Raw genomic sequence first — 20,342 nt, 5'->3', positions numbered from 1 at the left:
CTAAGGAGAAGAAAGAGAAACCGAACGTAGGAGAAAAGAATGGAAGAAAGGAAAAGAAATGCAAAGGGAGGGAGGAAGGAAGGAAGGAAGGAACAAGGAAATGAAGGAAAAACCCACAGAGATGGAATGTCCCCCCTAGTCTTTGTTGCTGGGGCCTCTCCTGCATCCTTCCCAGCCCCGGGGCAGCGAAGCATCATGGGAATGCCTGGAGGGGTTTCAGGCGACAGGTGGGTGGAAATTGTTTCTGCTTCAGTGTAATTTACATTTCAAAGATCAGTTGGGGAACACGCCCTTAATCCTATCACTTTTGTTTAGGAAGCAGGGTTTGACCTAATCCAGAGAAGGACACCCCTTCTAGTTGTACTGGGTGTGTTTCAATAAGGCCAAGAGTAGCTGCTATCTGATTGGCTGATGTGCACTCCTGAAGGCGGGGCCTGAGGGTATAAAGATACCCAGAGCTCAGAGAACAGCAGCAGAGTCCTGGAGTGACCTGCAGTCAGTGCCTGGCCCTGCTGGGATTCAGAGAACCCTGCACACCAGATCCTATATCATCGAGCAAGATGAACGCCGGGACCCCACCCTTGCTCCAGCGACTCGCCGGGAAAAGTCTGCTGAGCAACCAGGCCCTGGCCACCTCTGCCCTAGACAATCTGCCACTGCTGCTGTTCCCATCGCTCTTCGTGGAGGCCTACACTGGGGGCCACAGAGAGGTGCTGAAGGCCATGGTGCAGGCCTGGCCCTTCCCCTGCCTCCCCCTCGGGGACCTGGCACAGCCACCAGAACCAGAAACCCTCAAGGCTGTCCTGGGTGGGCTTGATCTGCTACTGGCCAAAAGGCAGCGCCCCCGTCGGTGGAAACTGCAAGCCCTTGATCTGCAGGGTGAGCACCCAGGGATCTGGACGCTGGGGTACCCTGCCATGGCACAAATGTCCTACCCGGAGGTCCCGCCTGTCAAGCCAAGAGCAAGTCCCTGGACAGGGGTGGCTGAAGAGCAGCCCTTGGTGATCACCATCCACCTGACCATTGACGATGGCGCTCGGGATGATCTCCAAGCCTTCCTGCTCCAGTGGGCCCTGGAGAGGAAAGAACGAGTCCGGCTGTGCTCGAGGGAGCTGCAGATTCTGTGTGACTCCAGCTGTGAAATCCAGAAGGTTCTGTCGGTCGTGAGTCTGGACTCTATCCAGGAACTGCTGGTGAGTGAACTGTGGCATGGAGAAACCATGCAAACCTTTGCTCCTTACCTGAGCCAGATGAAGAACCTCCGCATCCTTACTTTCTGCAATATGCGTGGTGACTTCTACACTCCCAGCTCCCCAGATTCCTCTTATTCCTCTCAATTGGGGCACATCTGGGGCAGCTGCAGCGTCTCCAGGAGCTGCATATGCGAGACGTCCTCTACCTTGGTGGAAAGCTGCCCGCCATCCTCAGGAGCCTGCCACCTTTGCAGGCCTTGTCTCTGAGCACATGTGACCTTCAGGAAGCTGACCTGAGGTTTCTATCCCAGTGTCCCTGCACCACACAGCTCCAGCACCTGCGGCTGCGGAATTTGTCTATGGATAGCTTCAGTCCCGATCCCCTGAGAGCCCTGTTGGAGCAGGTGGCCGGCACCCTGGAGACCCTGGCCCTGGAGGACTGCAAAATCAGTGATGCCCACGTCTCAGGCTTTTGCCCACCCTGAGCCAGTGCTCCAAGATCAGCTTCTTCAGTTTCTATGGAAACCACATCTTCATGGACACCCTGCACAGCCTCCTGGAGTCATTGCCAGGTCGGGCCAGTTGAGCCGAGCGATCTATTCTCCCCCTCTGGAGAGCTACGGGTCCCCGGGGAACATCGACCCTGACAGTTTTACCCAAGTTCTGGCTAGTTTGGCCCAGGCACTGGAAGATGTACGGACAACCCAGAAGGTCCAGATCTGTACCGATTTCTGTCGTTACTGTGACAGTTTCCAGTACTACAGCCTGGGGCCGGATGGTTCCTGGGTGTTCACAGAGGAGGGGCTTCATGGCCTTGGGTAGTCGGTCGCCTTTCTCTGGGAATTTCATCTCAGCATCACAACGAATGCTGGGCCATAAGAGAGTTCTCCACCTGGGCAGATCTCCACGTTCCATGTGTGCGGAAGAGAAACGACCGGTCGTCCTGAGCTTTTCGATTCAACTGTAGTTCTGGAAACAGGAACTTCTGTGCCCTCTGCGGATTCCTGTGTCATGTGCACAGTCCGTCAAGAGTCTGGAATGAATGCCCTCTGGAAAGAATTAGAGCACAGTCTTGTTTCTCCAAATGGTTGCGATCAAACCTCCAGATCCTGGTGCCGCCACGTGACAGGGTACAGTTCAGTGTTCCACCCATCATTTCAATGCAAAAAGAGAGGAAACAAAAGGCATGAATACGAAGATGTCATTTCTCAGGATACCACAATCAGAGGAATGTTCCTGCGTAGAATCTGAACTCCTCAACCAATTAGAGATCCAAGGAACATGGTTCAAAATCAGCCTCGCTTGCAATGTGTATGAGACTCTCATCTAAAACAAACCTCCAGAAAACTAGCAGTAGAACGATGAGCAAACAAGGGAGAGTGCTGGCCTTGAGCAAGTGAGTTTAGGGACAGTGCTCTAGCTCAGGTTTGAAAAGCGAATCCACCAAAAAAAAAAAAAAAAAAAAAAAATTAGTCATTCAGCCACAGGCTGCTTGTTCACACTGCTAATTGTAACTATTCAGGAAGCTGAGATCTGAGGATCACAGTTCAAAGCCAACCAAGCCTGATCCCCTGAGGTTTGGTTTTTTGTTTTGTTTTGTTTTGAAATCTCCAATGAACCATGAAAATCCCAGAAGGGGAGTTTTCGAGTCTCATGGTAGAGGGCCAACATTGAATGGAAAGAGCTGAGGAATAGCCAGACGCCTAGGCCATGAATTCATTTGTCAGTGCTCCTACCCACAAACCAGCCAAATGATGAAAGGATGTGGTTCATCATTGGAGTTGTTTTCAACATGCGACATGAATGATGCCTTTGCCTCTTATCTTTCTTTCCTGTTGCTCTGACACCTGATAGCATGTTATATGATTTCAGGTACCCTGGATACTGTATATATCTGTGTCTCAACTATGGAAGGGAAAGGGGATACCAAAACCAAGAGATAAAGGACAAAAAGACAAAACTGCTGCAGCAGTAATACTTGCAAACCAATATGGTGTAAATGACCTGTAGAACTCGTGCGGGGTTGGTGGAGGAGAAATGCAGAGGTGGAAGCCCCGGGGTTGGGGATGCGGAGGAGGGACGAGGTAAAAAATACAAATAAAGAAAAAAATATTGCCTTCTTGGAGTTGGAAATCCTTTATTGTATGAATAAATGAAATAATTGGATCAAAGAACACACGGACTCTCTTTCGTGTACATGACTTATAAGGAGGTAACCTAAAGTAGCTTCAGTGAAATGCTCCTCGTCATCTCTCAAAGCAGACCATGACCAGCAGGGAGGGATTGTCAACTGGACACAGTGTAAAGGAAGTGTTATGAACCATCACAGGCCAAGTGAAGGGCACCGCCCACCCTCCCTCCCCTCATAGTTCTGCAACTCAGCCCACACTCCCATGCTGATATGCTCAGACACCCACCCTAGCTATGTTTGTGTCACAGTGATTCCCCTCTGACTGCACTTCCACAACTGATAGATACCCAAGAAATCATAAAAATAATGAAATAACAAAACACACACAGTACACCATGGTCTGGTGTTGCACACTTGTCATCCCAGCTACTCAAAAGACTGAGATTTGAGGATCACACTTCAAAGCCGACCTGGACAGAAAAGTGCTTGACACTCTCGTCACGAATGAACCACTGAAAAGCCAGAAGTGGTGCTGTGGTTCTTCTCAACCTGTCTGCCAGTTTCCAGCCTTTCCTTTTTCCTTCAAAAGTTCGCTTCTTTCCCTGCTTCCTTTTTTTTTTCATTCTTCTATTCCTCCGGCTTTCAATGTCTGCCTGCTTTCCTTGCTTTCTCTATTCCTTCCTTGCTTTCTTCCAACCTAACTCCCTGCCTCCTCCCACCCTCCTTTGTCTGTTTTTGTCTTTCTCTCTCTGATGTTCATTCCTTCCTTCCTTGTTCTCTCTTTCTCTTTCTTTCTTTCTTTCTTTCTTTCTTTCTTTCTTTCATTTCTTTCTTTCTTTCTTTCTTCTTTCCTTCCTTCCTTCCTTCCTTCCTTCCTTCCTTCCTTCCTACACCCTCCCTTCCTCCCTTCCTTTCTATTGTTGTTTCTTTTGGTGTACCTGGGTAGATTATCAAGTGAATACATCTTAAGATTCAAGAGGAGCCAATGAAGTTTGACAGCATTCCTGTGACATTTTCATCAAATCTCAACACTGAGGGCTTTGAAGATGTAGGCCTCGATGCCAAAATGTGTGGGAGATGATGAAATAGTTCTCTTGCTCTCATGGGAGGTGCTTCTTTATTTGACATTAATTCCTATCCCCCCTATATTTTCTCCAAAATTTGGTCTAGGTATTGTTGTTTTTGAAATGCGTCATTGTTGGAGTTTTGTATTTGTGCAGCGCTGGGGATTGAAATCTGGGGCTAGGTGTTTTCCATGGGTTTTTGTGGGCGATGAGCACACGCCACTACTTAAGTCAAAGACACACTTCTGTAAAGGAAGAGACAAAAAGGAAGAGAGAGTAAGAGAGGGTCCAGGAGATAGACAGAGGGAGAGAGAGAGAAAGACAGAGAGACAAAGAGAGAATGAGGGAAATGAGGAATGGATGAAGGTGTGAATTTAGGAAGGAAGGAAAGAGGAAGGAAGGTACGAAAGAAGTGGAGAAAAGAAGAAGATACGGAGGCAGGCAAACAGGTAGGGGACTAAGTAGAAAGGAAAAGAAAGGGTGAAATTGTAGGAAAGAAGGACAGGAGTGGAAGGAGAACAAAGAAAGGAAGGGAAAAAGGGAGAACGGAGGTCAATGCTAAGGAGAAGAAAGAGAAACCGAACATAGGAGAAAAGAATGGAAGAAAGGAAAAGAAATGCAAAGGGAGGAGGAAGGAAGGAAGGAAGGAAGGAACAAGGAAATGAAGGAAAAACCCACAGAGATGGAATGTCCCCCCTAGTCTTTGTTGCTGGGGCCTCTCCTGCATCCTTCCCAGCCCCAGGGCAGCGAAGCATCATGGGAATGCCTGGAGGGGTTTCAGGCGACAGGTGGGTGGAAATTGTTTCTGCTTCAGTGTAATTTACATTTCAAAGATCAGTTGGGGAACACGCCCTTAATCCTATCACTTTTGTTTAGGAAGCAGGGTTTGACCTAATCCAGAGAAGGACAACCCCTTCTAGTTGTACTGGGTGTGTTTCAATAAGGCCAAGAGTAGCTGCTATCTGATTGGCTGATGTGCACTCCTGAAGGCGGGGCCTGAGGGTATAAAGATACCCAGAGCTCAGAGAACAGCAGCAGAGTCCTGGAGTGACCTGCAGTCAGTGCCTGGCCCTGCTGGGATTCAGAGAACCCTGCACACCAGATCCCTATATCATCGAGCAAGATGAACGCCGGGACCCCACCCTTGCTCCAGCGACTCGCCGGGAAAAGTCTGCTGAGCAACCAGGCCCTGGCCACCTCTGCCCTAGACAATCTGCCACTGCTGCTGTTCCCTTCGCTCTTCGTGGAGGCCTACACTGGGGGCCACAGAGAGGGTGCTGAAGGCCATGGTGCAGGCCTGGCCCTTCCCCTGCCTCCCCCTCGGGGACCTGGCAAACAGCCACCAGAACCAGAAACCCTCAAGGCTGTCCTGGGTGGGCTTGATCTGCTACTGGCCAAAAAGGCAGCGCCCCCGTCGGTGGAAACTGCAAGCCCTTGATCTGCAGGGTGAGCACCCAGGGATCTGGACGCTGGGGTACCCTGCCATGGCACAAATGTCCTACCCGGAGGTCCCGCCTGTCAAGCCAAGAGCAAGTCCCTGGACAGGGGTGGCTGAAGAGCAGCCCTTGGTGATCACCATCCACCTGACCATTGACGATGGCGCTCGGGATGATCTCCAAGCCTTCCTGCTCCAGTGGGCCCTGGAGAGGAAAGAACGAGTCCGGCTGTGCTCGAGGGAGCTGCAGATTCTGTGTGACTCCAGCTGTGAAATCCAGAAGGTTCAGTCGGTCGTGAGTCTGGACTCTATCCAGGAACTGCTGGTGAGTGAACTGTGGCATGGAGAAACCATGCAAACCTTTGCTCCTTACCTGAGCCAGATGAAGAACCTCCGCATCCTTACTTTCTGCAATATGCGTGGTGACTTCTACACTCCCAGCTCCCCAGATTCCTCTTATTCCTCTCAATTGGGGGCACATCTGGGGCAGCTGCAGCGTCTCCAGAGCTGCATATGCGAGACGTCCTCTACCTTGGTGGAAAGCTGCCCGCCATCCTCAGGAGCCTGCCACCTTTGCAGGCCTTGTCTCTGAGCACATGTGACCTTCAGGAAGCTGACCTGAGGTTTCTATCCCAGTGTCCCTGCACCACACAGCTCCAGCACCTGCGGCTGCGGAATTTGTCTATGGATAGCTTCAGTCCCGATCCCCTGAGAGCCCTGTTGGAGCAGGTGGCCGGCACCCTGGAGACCCTGGCCCTGGAGGGACTGCAAAATCAGTGATGCCCACGTCTCAGGCTTTTTGCCCACCCTGAGCCAGTGCTCCAAGATCAGCTTCTTCAGTTTCTATGGAAACCACATCTTCATGGACACCCTGCACAGCCTCCTGGGAGTCATTGCCAGGTCGGGCCAGTTGAGCCGAGCGATCTATTCTCCCCCTCTGGAGAGCTACGGGTCCCCGGGGAACATCGACCCTGACAGTTTTACCCAAGTTCTGGCTAGTTTGGCCCAGGCACTGGAAGATGTACGGACAACCCAGAAGGTCCAGATCTGTACCGATTTCTGTCGTTACTGTGACAGTTTCCAGTACTACAGCCTGGGGCCGGATGGTTCCTGGGTGTTCACAGAGGAGGGGCTTCATGGCCTTGGGTAGTCGGTCGCCTTTCTCTGGGAAATTTCATCTCAGCATCACACGAATGCTGGGCCATAAGAGAGTTCTCCACCTGGGCAGATCTCCACGTTCCATGTGTGCGGAAGAGAAACGACCGGTCGTCCTGAGCTTTTCGATTCAACTGTAGTTCTGGAAACCAGGAACTTCTGTGCCCTCTGCGGATTCCTGTGTCATGTGCACAGTCCGTCAAGAGTCTGGAATGAATGCCCTCTGGAAAGAATTAGAGCACAGTCTTGTTTCTCCAAATGGTTGCGATCAAACCTCCAGATCCTGGTGCCGCCACGTGACAGGGTACAGTTCAGTGTTTCCACCCATCATTTCAATGCAAAAAGAGAGGAAACAAAAGGCATGAATACGAAGATGTCATTTCTCAGGATACCACAATCAGAGGAATGTTCCTGCGTAGAATCTGAACTCCTCAACCAATTAGAGATCCAAGGAACATGGTTCAAAATCAGCCTCGCTTGCAATGTGTATGAGACTCTCATCTAAAACAAACCTCAGAAAACTAGCAGTAGAACGATGAGCAAACAAGGGAGAGTGCTGGCCTTGAGCAAGTGAGTTTAGGGACAGTGCTCTAGCTCAGGTTTGAAAAGCGAATCCACCAAAAAAAAAAAAAAAAAAAAAATTAGTCATTCAGCCCACAGGCTGCTTGTTCACACTGCTAATTGTAACTATTCAGGAAGCTGAGATCTGAGGATCACAGTTCAAAGCCAACCAAGCCTGATCCCCTGAGGTTTGGTTTTTTGTTTTGTTTTGTTTTGAAATCTCCAATGAACCATGAAAATCCCAGAAGGGGAGTTTTCGAGTCTCATGGTAGAGGGCCAACATTGAATGGAAAGAGCTGAGGAATAGCCAGAGCCTAGGCCATGAATTCATTTGTCAGTGCTCCTACCCACAAACCAGCCAATGATGAAAGAATGTGGTTCATCATTGGAGTTGTTTTCAACATGCGACATGAAATGATGCCTTTGCCTCTTATCTTTCTTTCCTGTTGCTCTGACACCTGATAGCATGTTATATGATTTCAGTACCCTGGATACTGTATATATCTGTGTCTCAACTATGGAAGGAAAGGGGATACCAAAACCAAGAGATAAAGGACAAAAAGACAAACTGCTGCAGCAGTAATACTTGCAAACCAATATGGTGTAAATGACCTGTAGAACTCGTGCGGGGTTGGTGGAGGAGGAAATGCAGAGGTGGAAGCCCCGGGGTTGGGGATGCGGAGGAGGGACGAGGTAAAAAATACAAATAAAGAAAAAAATATTGCCTTCTTGGAGTTGGAAATCCTTTATTGTATGAATAAATGAAATAATTGGATCAAAGAACACACGGACTCTCTTTCGTGTACATGACTTATAAGGAGGTAACCTAAAGTAGCTTCAGTGAAATGCTCCTCGTCATCTCTCAAAGCAGACCATGACCAGCAGGGAGGGATTGTCAACTGGACACAGTGTAAAGGAAGTGTTATGAACCATCACAGGCCAAGTGAAGGGCACCGCCCACCCTCCCTCCCCTCATAGTTCTGCAACTCAGCCCACACTCCATGCTGATATGCTCAGACACCCACCCTAGCTATGTTTGTGTCACAGTGAATCCCCTCTGACTGCACTTCCACAACTGATAGATACCCAAGAAAATCATAAAAATAATGAAATAACAAAACACACACAGTACACCATGGTCTGGTGTTGCACACTTGTCATCCCAGCTACTCAAAAGACTGAGATTTGAGGATCACACTTCAAAGCCGACCTGGACAGAAAAGTGCTTGACACTCTCGTCACGAATGAACCACTGAAAAGCCAGAAGTGGTGCTGTGGTTCTTCTCAACCTGTCTGCCAGTTTCCAGCCTTTCCTTTTTCCTTCAAAGTTCGCTTCTTTCCCGGCTTCTTTTTTTTCATTCTTCTATTCCTCGGCTTTCATGTCTGCCTGCTTTCCTTGCTTTCTCTATTCCTTCCTTGCTTTCTTCCAACCTAACTCCCTGCCTCCTCCCACCCTCCTTTGTCTGTTTTTGTCTTTCTCTCTCTGATGTTCATTCCTTCCTTCCTTGTTCTTTCTCTTTCTTTCTTCTTTCTTTCTTTCTTTCTTTCTTTCTTTCTTTCTTTCTTCTTTCTTTCTTTCTTTCTTTTTCCTTCCTTCCTTCCTTCCTTCCTTCCTTCCTTCCTTCCTTCCTTCCTTCCTACCACCCTCCCTTCCTCCCTTCCTTTCTATTGTTGTTTCTTTTGGTGTACCTGGGTAGATATCAAGTGAATACATCTTAAGATTCAAGAGGAGCCAATGAAGTTTGACAGCATTCCTGTGACATTTTCATCAAATCTCAACACTGAGGGCTTTGAAGATGTAGGCCTCGATGCCAAAATGTGTGGGAGATGAAGAAATAGTTCTCTTGCTCTCATGGGAGGTGCTTCTTTATTTGACATTAATTCCTATCCCCCCTATATTTTCTCCAAAATTTGGTCTAGGTATTGTTGTTTTTGAAATGTGTCATTGTTGGAGTTTTGTATTTGTGGCAGCGCTGGGGATTGAAATCTGGGGCTAGGTGTTTTCCATGGGTTTTTGTGGGCGATGAGCACACGCCACTACTTAAGTCAAAGACACACTTCTGGAAAGGAAGAGACAAAAAGGAAGAGAGAGTAAGAGAGGGTCCAGGAGATAGACAGAGGGAGAGAGAGAGAAAGAGGAGAGAGAGAGAGAGAAAGACAGAGAGACAAAGAGAGAATGAGGGAAATGAGGAATGGATGAAGGTGTGAATTTAGGAAGGAAGGAAAGAGGAAGGAAGGTACGAAAGAAGTGGAGAAAAGAAGAAGATACGGAGGCAGGCAAACAGGTAGGGGACTAAGTAGAAAGGAAAAGAAAGGGTGAAATTGTAGGAAGAAGGACAGGAGTGGAAGGAGAACAAAGAAAGGAAGGGAAAAAGGGAGAACGGAGGTCAATGCTAAGGAGAAGAAAGAGAAACCGAACGTAGGAGAAAAGAATGGAAGAAAGGAAAAGAAATGCAAAGGGAGGGAGGAAGGAAGGAAGGAAGGAACAAGGAAATGAAGGAAAAACCCACAGAGATGGAATGTCCCCCCTAGTCTTTGTTGCTGGGGCCTCTCCTGCATCTTCCCAGCCCCGGGGCAGCGAAGCATCATGGGAATGCCTGGAGGGGTTTCAGGCGACAGGTGGGTGGAAATTGTTTCTGCTTCAGTGTAATTTACATTTCAAAGATCAGTTGGGGAACACGCCCTTAATCCTATCACTTTTGTTTAGGAAGCAGGGTTTGACCTAATCCAGAGAAGGACACCCCTTCTAGTTGTACTGGGTGTGTTTCAATAAGGCCAAGAGTAGCTGCTATCTGATTGGCTGATGTGCACTCCTGAAGGCGGGGCCTGAGGGTATAAAGATACCCAGAGCTCAGAGAACAGCAGCAGAGTCCTGGAGTGACCTGCAGTCAGTGCCTGGCCCTGCTGGGATTCAGAGAACCCTGCACACCAGATCCCTATATCATCGAGCAAGATGAACGCCGGGACCCCACCCTTGCTCCAGCGACTCGCCGGGAAAAGTCTGCTGAGCAACCAGGCCCTGGCCACCTCTGCCCTAGACAATCTGCCACTGCTGCTGTTCCCTTCGCTCTTCGTGGAGGCCTACACTGGGGGCCACAGAGAGGTGCTGAAGGCCATGGTGCAGGCCTGGCCCTTCCCCTGCCTCCCCCTCGGGGACCTGGCACAGCCACCAGAACCAGAAACCCTCAAGGCTGTCCTGGGTGGGCTTGATCTGCTACTGGCCAAAAGGCAGCGCCCCCGTCGGTGGAAACTGCAAGCCCTTGATCTGCAGGGTGAGCACCCAGGGATCTGGACGCTGGGGTACCCTGCCATGGCACAAATGTCCTACCCGGAGGTCCCGCCTGTCAAGCCAAGAGCAAGTCCCTGGACAGGGGTGGCTGAAGAGCAGCCTTGGTGATCACCATCCACCTGACCATTGACGATGGCGCTCGGGATGATCTCCAAGCCTTCCTGCTCCAGTGGGCCCTGGAGAGGAAAGAACGAGTCCGGCTGTGCTCGAGGGAGCTGCAGATTCTGTGTGACTCCAGCTGTGAAATCCAGAAGGTTCTGTCGGTCGTGAGTCTGGACTCTATCCAGGAACTGCTGGTGAGTGAACTGTGGCATGGAGAAACCATGCAAACCTTTGCTCCTTACCTGAGCCAGATGAAGAACCTCCGCATCCTTACTTTCTGCAATATGCGTGGTGACTTCTACACTCCCAGCTCCCCAGATTCCTCTTATTCCTCTCAATTGGGGGCACATCTGGGGCAGCTGCAGCGTCTCCAGGAGCTGCATATGCGAGACGTCCTCTACCTTGGTGGAAAGCTGCCCGCCATCCTCAGGAGCCTGCCACCTTTGCAGGCCTTGTCTCTGAGCACATGTGACCTTCAGGAAGCTGACCTGAGGTTTCTATCCCAGTGTCCCTGCACCACACAGCTCCAGCACCTGCGGCTGCAGAATTTGTCTATGGATAGCTTCAGTCCCGATCCCCTGAGAGCCCTGTTGGAGCAGGTGGCCGGCACCCTGGAGACCCTGGCCCTGGAGGACTGCAAAATCAGTGATGCCCACGTCTCAGGCTTTTTGCCCACCCTGAGCCAGTGCTCCAAGATCAGCTTCTTCAGTTTCTATGGAAACCACATCTTCATGGACACCCTGCACAGCCTCCTGGGAGTCATTGCCAGGTCGGGCCAGTTGAGCCGAGCGATCTATTCTCCCCCTCTGGAGAGCTACGGGTCCCGGGGAACATCGACCCTGACAGTTTTACCCAAGTTCTGGCTAGTTTGGCCCAGGCACTGGAAGATGTACGGACAACCCAGAAGGTCCAGATCTGTACCGATTTCTGTCGTTACTGTGACAGTTTCCAGTACTACAGCCTGGGGCCGGATGGTTCCTGGGTGTTCACAGAGGAGGGGCTTCATGGCCTTGGGTAGTCGGTCGCCTTTCTCTGGGAATTTCATCTCAGCATCACAACGAATGCTGGGCCATAAGAGAGTTCTCCACCTGGGCAGATCTCCACGTTCCATGTGTGCGGAAGAGAAACGAGCCGGTCGTCCTGAGCTTTTCGATTCAACTGTAGTTCTGGAAACCAGGAACTCTGTGCCCTCTGCGGATTCCTGTGTCATGTGCACAGTCCGTCAAGAGTCTGGAATGAATGCCCTCTGGAAAGAATTAGAGCACAGTCTTGTTTCTCCAAATGGTTGCGATCAAACCTCCAGATCCTGGTGCCGCCACGTGACAGGGTACAGTTCAGTGTTTCCACCCATCATTTCAATGCAAAAAGAGAGGAAACAAAGGCATGAATACGAAGATGTCATTTCTCAGGATACCACAATCAGAGGAATGTTCCTGCGTAGAATCTGAACTCCTCAACCAATTAGAGATCCAAGGAACATGGTTCAAAATCAGCCTCGCTTGCAATGTGTATGAGACTCTCATCTAAAACAAACCTCCAGAAAACTAGCAGTAGAACGATGAGCAAACAAGGGAGAGTGCTGGCCTTGAGCAAGTGAGTTTAGGGACAGTGCTCTAGCTCAGGTTTGAAAAGCGAATCCACCAAAAAAAAAAAAAAAAAATTAGTCATTCAGCCACAGGCTGCTTGTTCACACTGCTAATTGTAACTATTCAGGAAGCTGAGATCTGAGGATCACAGTTCAAAGCCAACCAAGCCTGATCCCCTGAGGTTTGGTTTTTTGTTTTGTTTTGTTTTGAAATCTCCAATGAACCATGAAAATCCCAGAAGGGGAGTTTTCGAGTCTCATGGTAGAGGGCCAACATTGAATGGAAAGAGCTGAGGAATAGCCAGAGCCTAGGCCATGAATTCATTTGTCAGTGCTCCTACCCACAAACCAGCCAAATGATGAAAGAATGTGGTTCATCATTGGAGTTGTTTTCAACATGCGACATGAAATGATGCCTTTGCCTCTTATCTTTCTTTCCTGTTGCTCTGACACCTGATAGCATGTTATATGATTTCAGTACCCTGGATACTGTATATATCTGTGTCTCAACTATGGAAGGGAAAGGGGATACCAAAACCAAGAGATAAAGGACAAAAAGACAAACTGCTGCAGCAGTAATACTTGCAAACCAATATGGTGTAAATGACCTGTAGAACTCGTGCGGGGTTGGTGGAGGAGGAAATGCAGAGGTGGAAGCCCCGGGGTTGGGGATGCGGAGGAGGGGACGAGGTAAAAAATACAAATAAAGAAAAAAATATTGCCTTCTTGGAGTTGGAAATCCTTTATTGTATGAATAAATGAAATAATTGGATCAAAGAACACACGGACTCTCTTTCGTGTACATGACTTATAAGGAGGTAACCTAAAGTAGCTCAGTGAAATGCTCCTCGTCATCTCTCAAAGCAGACCATGACCAGCAGGGAGGGATTGTCAACTGGACACAGTGTAAAGGAAGTGTTATGAACCATCACAGGCCAAGTGAAGGGCACCGCCCACCCTCCCTCCCCTCATAGTTCTGCAACTCAGCCCACACTCCCATGCTGATATGCTCAGACACCCACCCTAGCTATGTTTGTGTCACAGTGAATCCCCTCTGACTGCACTTCCACAACTGATAGATACCAAGAAAATCATAAAAATAATGAAATAACAAAACACACACAGTACACCATGGTCTGGTGTTGCACACTTGTCATCCCAGCTACTCAAAAGACTGAGATTTGAGGATCACACTTCAAAGCCGACCTGGACAGAAAAGTGCTTGACACTCTCGTCACGAATGAACCACTGAAAAGCCAGAAGTGGTGCTGTGGTCTTCTCAACCTGTCTGCCAGTTTCCAGCCTTTCCTTTTTCCTTCAAAAGTTCGCTTCTTTCCCGGCTTCCTTTTTTTTCATTCTTCTATTCCTCCGGCTTTCATGTCTGCCTGCTTTCCTTGCTTTCTCTATTCCTTCCTTGCTTTCTTCCAACCTAACTCCCTGCCTCCTCCCACCCTCCTTTGTCTGTTTTTGTCTTTCTCTCTCTGATGTTCATTCCTTCCTTCCTTGTTCTTTCTCTTTCTTTCTTTCTTTCTTTCTTTCTTTCTTTCTTTCTTTCTTTCTTTCTTTCTTTTTCCTTCCTTCCTTCCTTCCTTCCTTCCTTCCTTCCTTCCTTCCTTCCTTCCTTCCTACCACCCTCCCTTCCTCCCTTCCTTTCTATTGTTGTTTCTTTTGGTGTACCTGGGTAGATATCAAGTGAATACATCTTAAGATTCAAGAGGAGCCAATGAAGTTTGACAGCATTCCTGTGACATTTTCATCAAATCTCAACACTGAGGGCTTTGAAGATGTAGGCCTCGATGCCAAAATGTGTGGGAGATGAAGAAATAGTTCTCTTGCTCTCATGGGAGGTGCTTCTTTATTTGACATTAATTCCTATCCCCCCTATATTTTCTCCAAAATTTGGTCTAGGTATTGTTGTTTTTGAAATGTGTCATTGTTGGAGTTTTTGTATTTGTGGCAGCGCTGGGGATTGAAATCTGGGGCTAGGTGTTTTCCATGGGTTTTTGTGGGCGATGAGCACACGCCACTACTTAAGTCAAAGACACACTTCTGGAAAGGAAGAGACAAAAAGGAAGAGAGAGTAAGAGAGGGTCCAGGAGATAGACAGAGGGAGAGAGAGAGAAAGAGGAGAGAGAGAGAGAGAAAGACAGAGAGACAAAGAGAGAATGAGGGAAATGAGGAATGGATGAAGGTGTGAATTTAGGAAGGAAGGAAAGAGGAAGGAAGGTACGAAGAAGTGGAGAAAAGAAGAAGATACGGAGGCAGGCAAACAGGTAGGGGACTAAGTAGAAAGGAAAAGAAAGGGTGAAATTGTAGGAAAGAAGGACAGGAGTGGAAGGAGAACAAAGAAAGGAAGGGAAAAAGGGAGAACGGAGGTCAATGCTAAGGAGAAGAAAGAGAAACCGAACGTAGGAGAAAAGAATGGAAGAAAGGAAAAGAAATGCAAAGGGAGGGAGGAAGGAAGGAAGGAAGGAACAAGGAAATGAAGGAAAAAACCCACAGAGATGGAATGTCCCCCCTAGTCTTTGTTGCTGGGGCCTCTCCTGCATCCTTCCCAGCCCCGGGGCAGCGAAGCATCATGGAATGCCTGGAGGGGTTTCAGGCGACAGGTGGGTGGAAATTGTTTCTGCTTCAGTGTAATTTACATTTCAAAGATCAGTTGGGGAACACGCCCTTAATCCTATCACTTTTGTTTAGGAAGCAGGGTTTGACCTAATCCAGAGAAGGACACCCCTTCTAGTTGTACTGGGTGTGTTTCAATAAGGCCAAGAGTAGCTGCTATCTGATTGGCTGATGTGCACTCCTGAAGGCGGGGCCTGAGGGTATAAAGATACCCAGAGCTCAGAGAACAGCAGCAGAGTCCTGGAGTGACCCTGCAGTCAGTGCCTGGCCCTGCTGGGATTCAGAGAACCCTGCACACCAGATCCCTATATCATCGAGCAAGATGAACGCCGGGACCCCACCCTTGCTCCAGCGACTCGCCGGGAAAAGTCTGCTGAGCAACCAGGCCCTGGCCACCTCTGCCCTAGACAATCTGCCACTGCTGCTGTTCCCTTCGCTCTTCGTGGAGGCCTACACTGGGGGCCACAGAGAGGTGCTGAAGGCCATGGTGCAGGCCTGGCCCTTCCCCTGCCTCCCCCTCGGGGACCTGGCACAGCCACCAGAACCAGAAACCCTCAAGGCTGTCCTGGGTGGGCTTGATCTGCTACTGGCCAAAAGGCAGCGCCCCCGTCGGTGGAAACTGCAAGCCCTTGATCTGCAGGGTGAGCACCCAGGGATCTGGACGCTGGGGTACCCTGCCATGGCACAAATGTCCTACCCGGAGGTCCCGCCTGTCAAGCCAAGAGCAAGTCCCTGGACAGGGGTGGCTGAAGAGCAGCCCTTGGTGATCACCATCCACCTGACCATTGACGATGGCGCTCGGGATGATCTCCAAGCCTTCCTGCTCCAGTGGGCCCTGGAGAGGAAAGAACGAGTCCGGCTGTGCTCGAGGGAGCTGCAGATTCTGTGTGACTCCAGCTGTGAAATCCAGAAGGTTCTGTCGGTCGTGAGTCTGGACTCTATCCAGGAACTGCTGGTGAGTGAACTGTGGCATGGAGAAACCATGCAAACCTTTGCTCCTTACCTGAGCCAGATGAAGAACCTCCGCATCCTTACTTTCTGCAATATGCGTGGTGACTTCTACACTCCCAGCTCCCCAGATTCCTCTTATTCCTCTCAATTGGGGGCACATCTGGGGCAGCTGCAGCGTCTCCAGGAGCTGCATATGCGAGACGTCCTCTACCTTGGTGGAAAGCTGCCCGCCATCCTCAGGAGCCTGCCACCTTTGCAGGCCTTGTCTCTGAGCACATGTGACCTTCAGGAAGCTGACCTGAGGTTTCTATCCCAGTGTCCCTGCACCACACAGCTCCAGCACCTGCGGCTGCAGAATTTGTCTATGGATAGCTTCAGTCCCGATCCCCTGAGAGCCCTGTTGGAGCAGGTGGCCGGCACCCTGGAGACCCTGGCCCTGGAGGACTGCAAAATCAGTGATGCCCACGTCTCAGGCTTTTTGCCCACCCTGAGCCAGTGCTCCAAGATCAGCTTCTTCAGTTTCTATGGAAACCACATCTTCATGGACACCCTGCACAGCCTCCTGGGAGTCATTGCCAGGTCGGGCCAGTTGAGCCGAGCGATCTATTCTCCCCCTCTGGAGAGCTACGGGTCCCCGGGGAACATCGACCCTGACAGTTTTACCCAAGTTCTGGCTAGTTTGGCCCAGGCACTGAAGATGTACGGACAACCCAGAAGGTCCAGATCTGTACCGATTTCTGTCGTTACTGTGACAGTTTCCAGTACTACAGCCTGGGGCCGGATGGTTCCTGGGTGTTCACAGAGGAGGGGCTTCATGGCCTTGGGTAGTCGGTCGCCTTTCTCTGGGAATTTCATCTCAGCATCACAACGAATGCTGGGCCATAAGAGAGTTCTCCACCTGGGCAGATCTCCACGTTCCATGTGTGCGGAAGAGAAACGACCGGTCGTCCTGAGCTTTTCGATTCAACTGTAGTTCTGGAAACCAGGAACTTCTGTGCCCTCTGCGGATTCCTGTGTCATGTGCACAGTCCGTCAAGAGTCTGGAATGAATGCCCTCTGGAAAGAATTAGAGCACAGTCTTGTTTCTCCAAATGGTTGCGATCAAACCTCCAGATCCTGGTGCCGCCACGTGACAGGGTACAGTTCAGTGTTTCCACCCATCATTTCAATGCAAAAAGAGAGGAAACAAAAGGCATGAATACGAAGATGTCATTTCTCAGGATACCACAATCAGAGGAATGTTCCTGCGTAGAATCTGAACTCCTCAACCAATTAGAGATCCAAGGAACATGGTTCAAAATCAGCCTCGCTTGCAATGTGTATGAGACTCTCATCTAAAACAAACCTCCAGAAAACTAGCAGTAGAACGATGAGCAAACAAGGGAGAGTGCTGGCCTTGAGCAAGTGAGTTTAGGGACAGTGCTCTAGCTCAGGTTTGAAAGCGAATCCACCAAAAAAAAAAAAAAATTAGTCATTCAGCCACAGGCTGCTTGTTCACACTGCTAATTGTAACTATTCAGGAAGCTGAGATCTGAGGATCACAGTTCAAAGCCAACCAAGCCTGATCCCCTGAGGTTTGGTTTTTTGTTTTGTTTTGTTTTGAAATCTCCAATGAACCATGAAAATCCCAGAAGGGGAGTTTTCGAGTCTCATGGTAGAGGGCCAACATTGAATGGAAAGAGCTGAGGAATAGCCAGAGCCTAGGCCATGAATTCATTTGTCAGTGCTCCTACCCACAAACCAGCCAAATGATGAAAGAATGTGGTTCATCATTGGAGTTGTTTTCAACATGCGACATGAAATGATGCCTTTGCCTCTTATCTTTCTTTCCTGTTGCTCTGACACCTGATAGCATGTTATATGATTTCAGTACCCTGGATACTGTATATATCTGTGTCTCAACTATGGAAGGGAAAGGGGATACCAAAACCAAGAGATAAAGGACAAAAAGACAAACTGCTGCAGCAGTAATACTTGCAAACCAATATGGTGTAAATGACCTGTAGAACTCGTGCGGGGTTGGTGGAGGAGGAAATGCAGAGGTGGAAGCCCCGGGGTTGGGGATGCGGAGGAGGGACGAGGTAAAAATACAAATAAAGAAAAAAATATTGCCTTCTTGGAGTTGGAAATCCTTTATTGTATGAATAAATGAAATAATTGGATCAAAGAACACACGGACTCTCTTTCGTGTACATGACTTATAAGGAGGTAACCTAAAGTAGCTTCAGTGAAATGCTCCTCGTCATCTCTCAAAGCAGACCATGACCAGCAGGGAGGGATTGTCAACTGGACACAGTGTAAAGGAAGTGTTATGAACCATCACAGGCCAAGTGAAGGGCACCGCCCACCCTCCCTCCCCTCATAGTTCTGCAACTCAGCCCACACTCCCATGCTGATATGCTCAGACACCCACCCTAGCTATGTTTGTGTCACAGTGAATCCCCTCTGACTGCACTTCCACAACTGATAGATACCCAAGAAAATCATAAAAATAATGAAATAACAAAACACACACAGTACACCATGGTCTGGTGTTTGCACACTTGTCATCCCAGCTACTCAAAAGACTGAGATTTGAGGATCACACTTCAAAGCCGACCTGGACAGAAAAGTGCTTGACACTCTCGTCACGAATGAACCACTGAAAAGCCAGAAGTGGTGCTGTGGTTCTTCTCAACCTGTCTGCCAGTTTCCAGCCTTTCCTTTTTCCTTCAAAAGTTCGCTTCTTCCCGGCTTCCTTTTTTTTCATTCTTCTATTCCTCCGGCTTTCATGTCTGCCTGCTTTCCTTGCTTTCTCTATTCCTTCCTTGCTTTCTTCCAACCTAACTCCCTGCCTCCTCCCACCCTCCTTTGTCTGTTTTTGTCTTTCTCTCTCTGATGTTCATTCCTTCCTTCCTTGTTCTTTCTCTTTCTTTCTTTCTTTCTTTCTTTCTTTCTTTCTTTCTTTCTTTCTTTCTTTCTTTCTTTCTTTCTTTCTTTTTCCTTCCTTCCTTCCTTCCTTCCTTCCTTCCTTCCTTCCTTCCTTCCTACCACCCTCCCTTCCTCCCTTCCTTTCTATTGTTGTTTCTTTTGGTGTACCTGGGTAGATATCAAGTGAATACATCTTAAGATTCAAGAGGAGCCAATGAAGTTTGACAGCATTCCTGTGACATTTTCATCAAATCTCAACACTGAGGGCTTTGAAGATGTAGGCCTCGATGCCAAAATGTGTGGGAGATGAAGAAATAGTTCTCTTGCTCTCATGGGAGGTGCTTCTTTATTTGACATTAATTCCTATCCCCCCTATATTTTCTCCAAAATTTGGTCTAGGTATTGTTGTTTTTGAAATGTGTCATTGTTGGAGTTTTGTATTTGTGGCAGCGCTGGGGATTGAAATCTGGGGCTAGGTGTTTTCCATGGGTTTTTGTGGGCGATGAGCACACGCCACTACTTAAGTCAAAGACACACTTCTGGAAAGGAAGAGACAAAAAGGAAGAGAGAGTAAGAGAGGGTCCAGGAGATAGACAGAGGGAGAGAGAGAGAAAGAGGAGAGAGAGAGAGAGAAAGACAGAGAGACAAAGAGAGAATGAGGAAATGAGGAATGGATGAAGGTGTGAATTTAGGAAGGAAGGAAAGAGGAAGGAAGGTACGAAAGAAGTGGAGAAAAGAAGAAGATACGGAGGCAGGCAAACAGGTAGGGGACTAAGTAGAAGGAAAAGAAAGGGTGAAATTGTAGGAAAGAAGGACAGGAGTGGAAGGAGAACAAAGAAAGGAAGGGAAAAAGGGAGAACGGAGGTCAATGCTAAGGAGAAGAAAGAGAAACCGAACGTAGGAGAAAAGAATGGAAGAAAGGAAAAGAAATGCAAAGGGAGGGAGGAAGGAAGGAAGGAAGGAACAAGGAAATGAAGGAAAAACCCACAGAGATGGAATGTCCCCCCTAGTCTTTGTTGCTGGGGCCTCTCCTGCATCCTTCCCAGCCCGGGGCAGCGAAGCATCATGGAATGCCTGGAGGGGTTTCAGGCGACAGGTGGGTGGAAATTGTTTCTGCTTCAGTGTAATTTACATTTCAAAGATCAGTTGGGGGAACACGCCCTTAATCCTATCACTTTTGTTTAGGAAGCAGGGTTTGACCTAATCCAGAGAAGGACACCCCTTCTAGTTGTACTGGGTGTGTTTCAATAAGGCCAAGAGTAGCTGCTATCTGATTGGCTGATGTGCACTCCTGAAGGCGGGGCCTGAGGGTATAAAGATACCCAGAGCTCAGAGAACAGCAGC

At 48.9% G+C, this 20,342-nt stretch overlaps 1 protein-coding gene across 1 annotated transcript; it reads left to right on the top strand.

The window, feature by feature from the left end:
* Nucleotides 1–560: 560 nt before the first annotated feature.
* LOC125345610 (PRAME family member 15-like) lies at nt 561–2,015 on the top strand. Its single transcript, XM_048337691.1, has 4 exons — nt 561–710; nt 774–1,403; nt 1,523–1,597; nt 1,746–2,015. The coding sequence occupies exons 1-4, from the start codon at nt 561–563 to the stop codon at nt 2,013–2,015; spliced, it is 1,125 nt and encodes a 374-aa protein (XP_048193648.1).
* The last annotated feature ends 18,327 nt before the right edge of the window (nt 2,016–20,342 follow it).

This window comes from Perognathus longimembris, unplaced genomic scaffold (assembly GCF_023159225.1).
Source record: "Perognathus longimembris pacificus isolate PPM17 unplaced genomic scaffold, ASM2315922v1 HiC_scaffold_5935, whole genome shotgun sequence".
Taxonomy (NCBI): domain Eukaryota; kingdom Metazoa; phylum Chordata; class Mammalia; order Rodentia; family Heteromyidae; genus Perognathus; species Perognathus longimembris.
The sequence above is the reverse complement of the archived record's forward strand: the minus strand, read 5'-3'. Positions and strand labels throughout refer to the sequence as shown.

Bases quoted from the DNA above. Each gene is read 5' to 3' on its own strand.
- LOC125345610 (XM_048337691.1), top strand. From the start codon at position 561: ATGAACGCCGGGACCCCACCCTTGCTCCAGCGACTCGCCGGGAAAAGT. The intron at 711-773 runs GTGCTGAAGGCC...GACCTGGCACAG, and splicing joins ACACTGGGGGCCACAGAGAG to CCACCAGAACCAGAAACCCT. The intron at 1,404-1,522 runs GTGGAAAGCTGC...TGCACCACACAG, and splicing joins GCGAGACGTCCTCTACCTTG to CTCCAGCACCTGCGGCTGCG.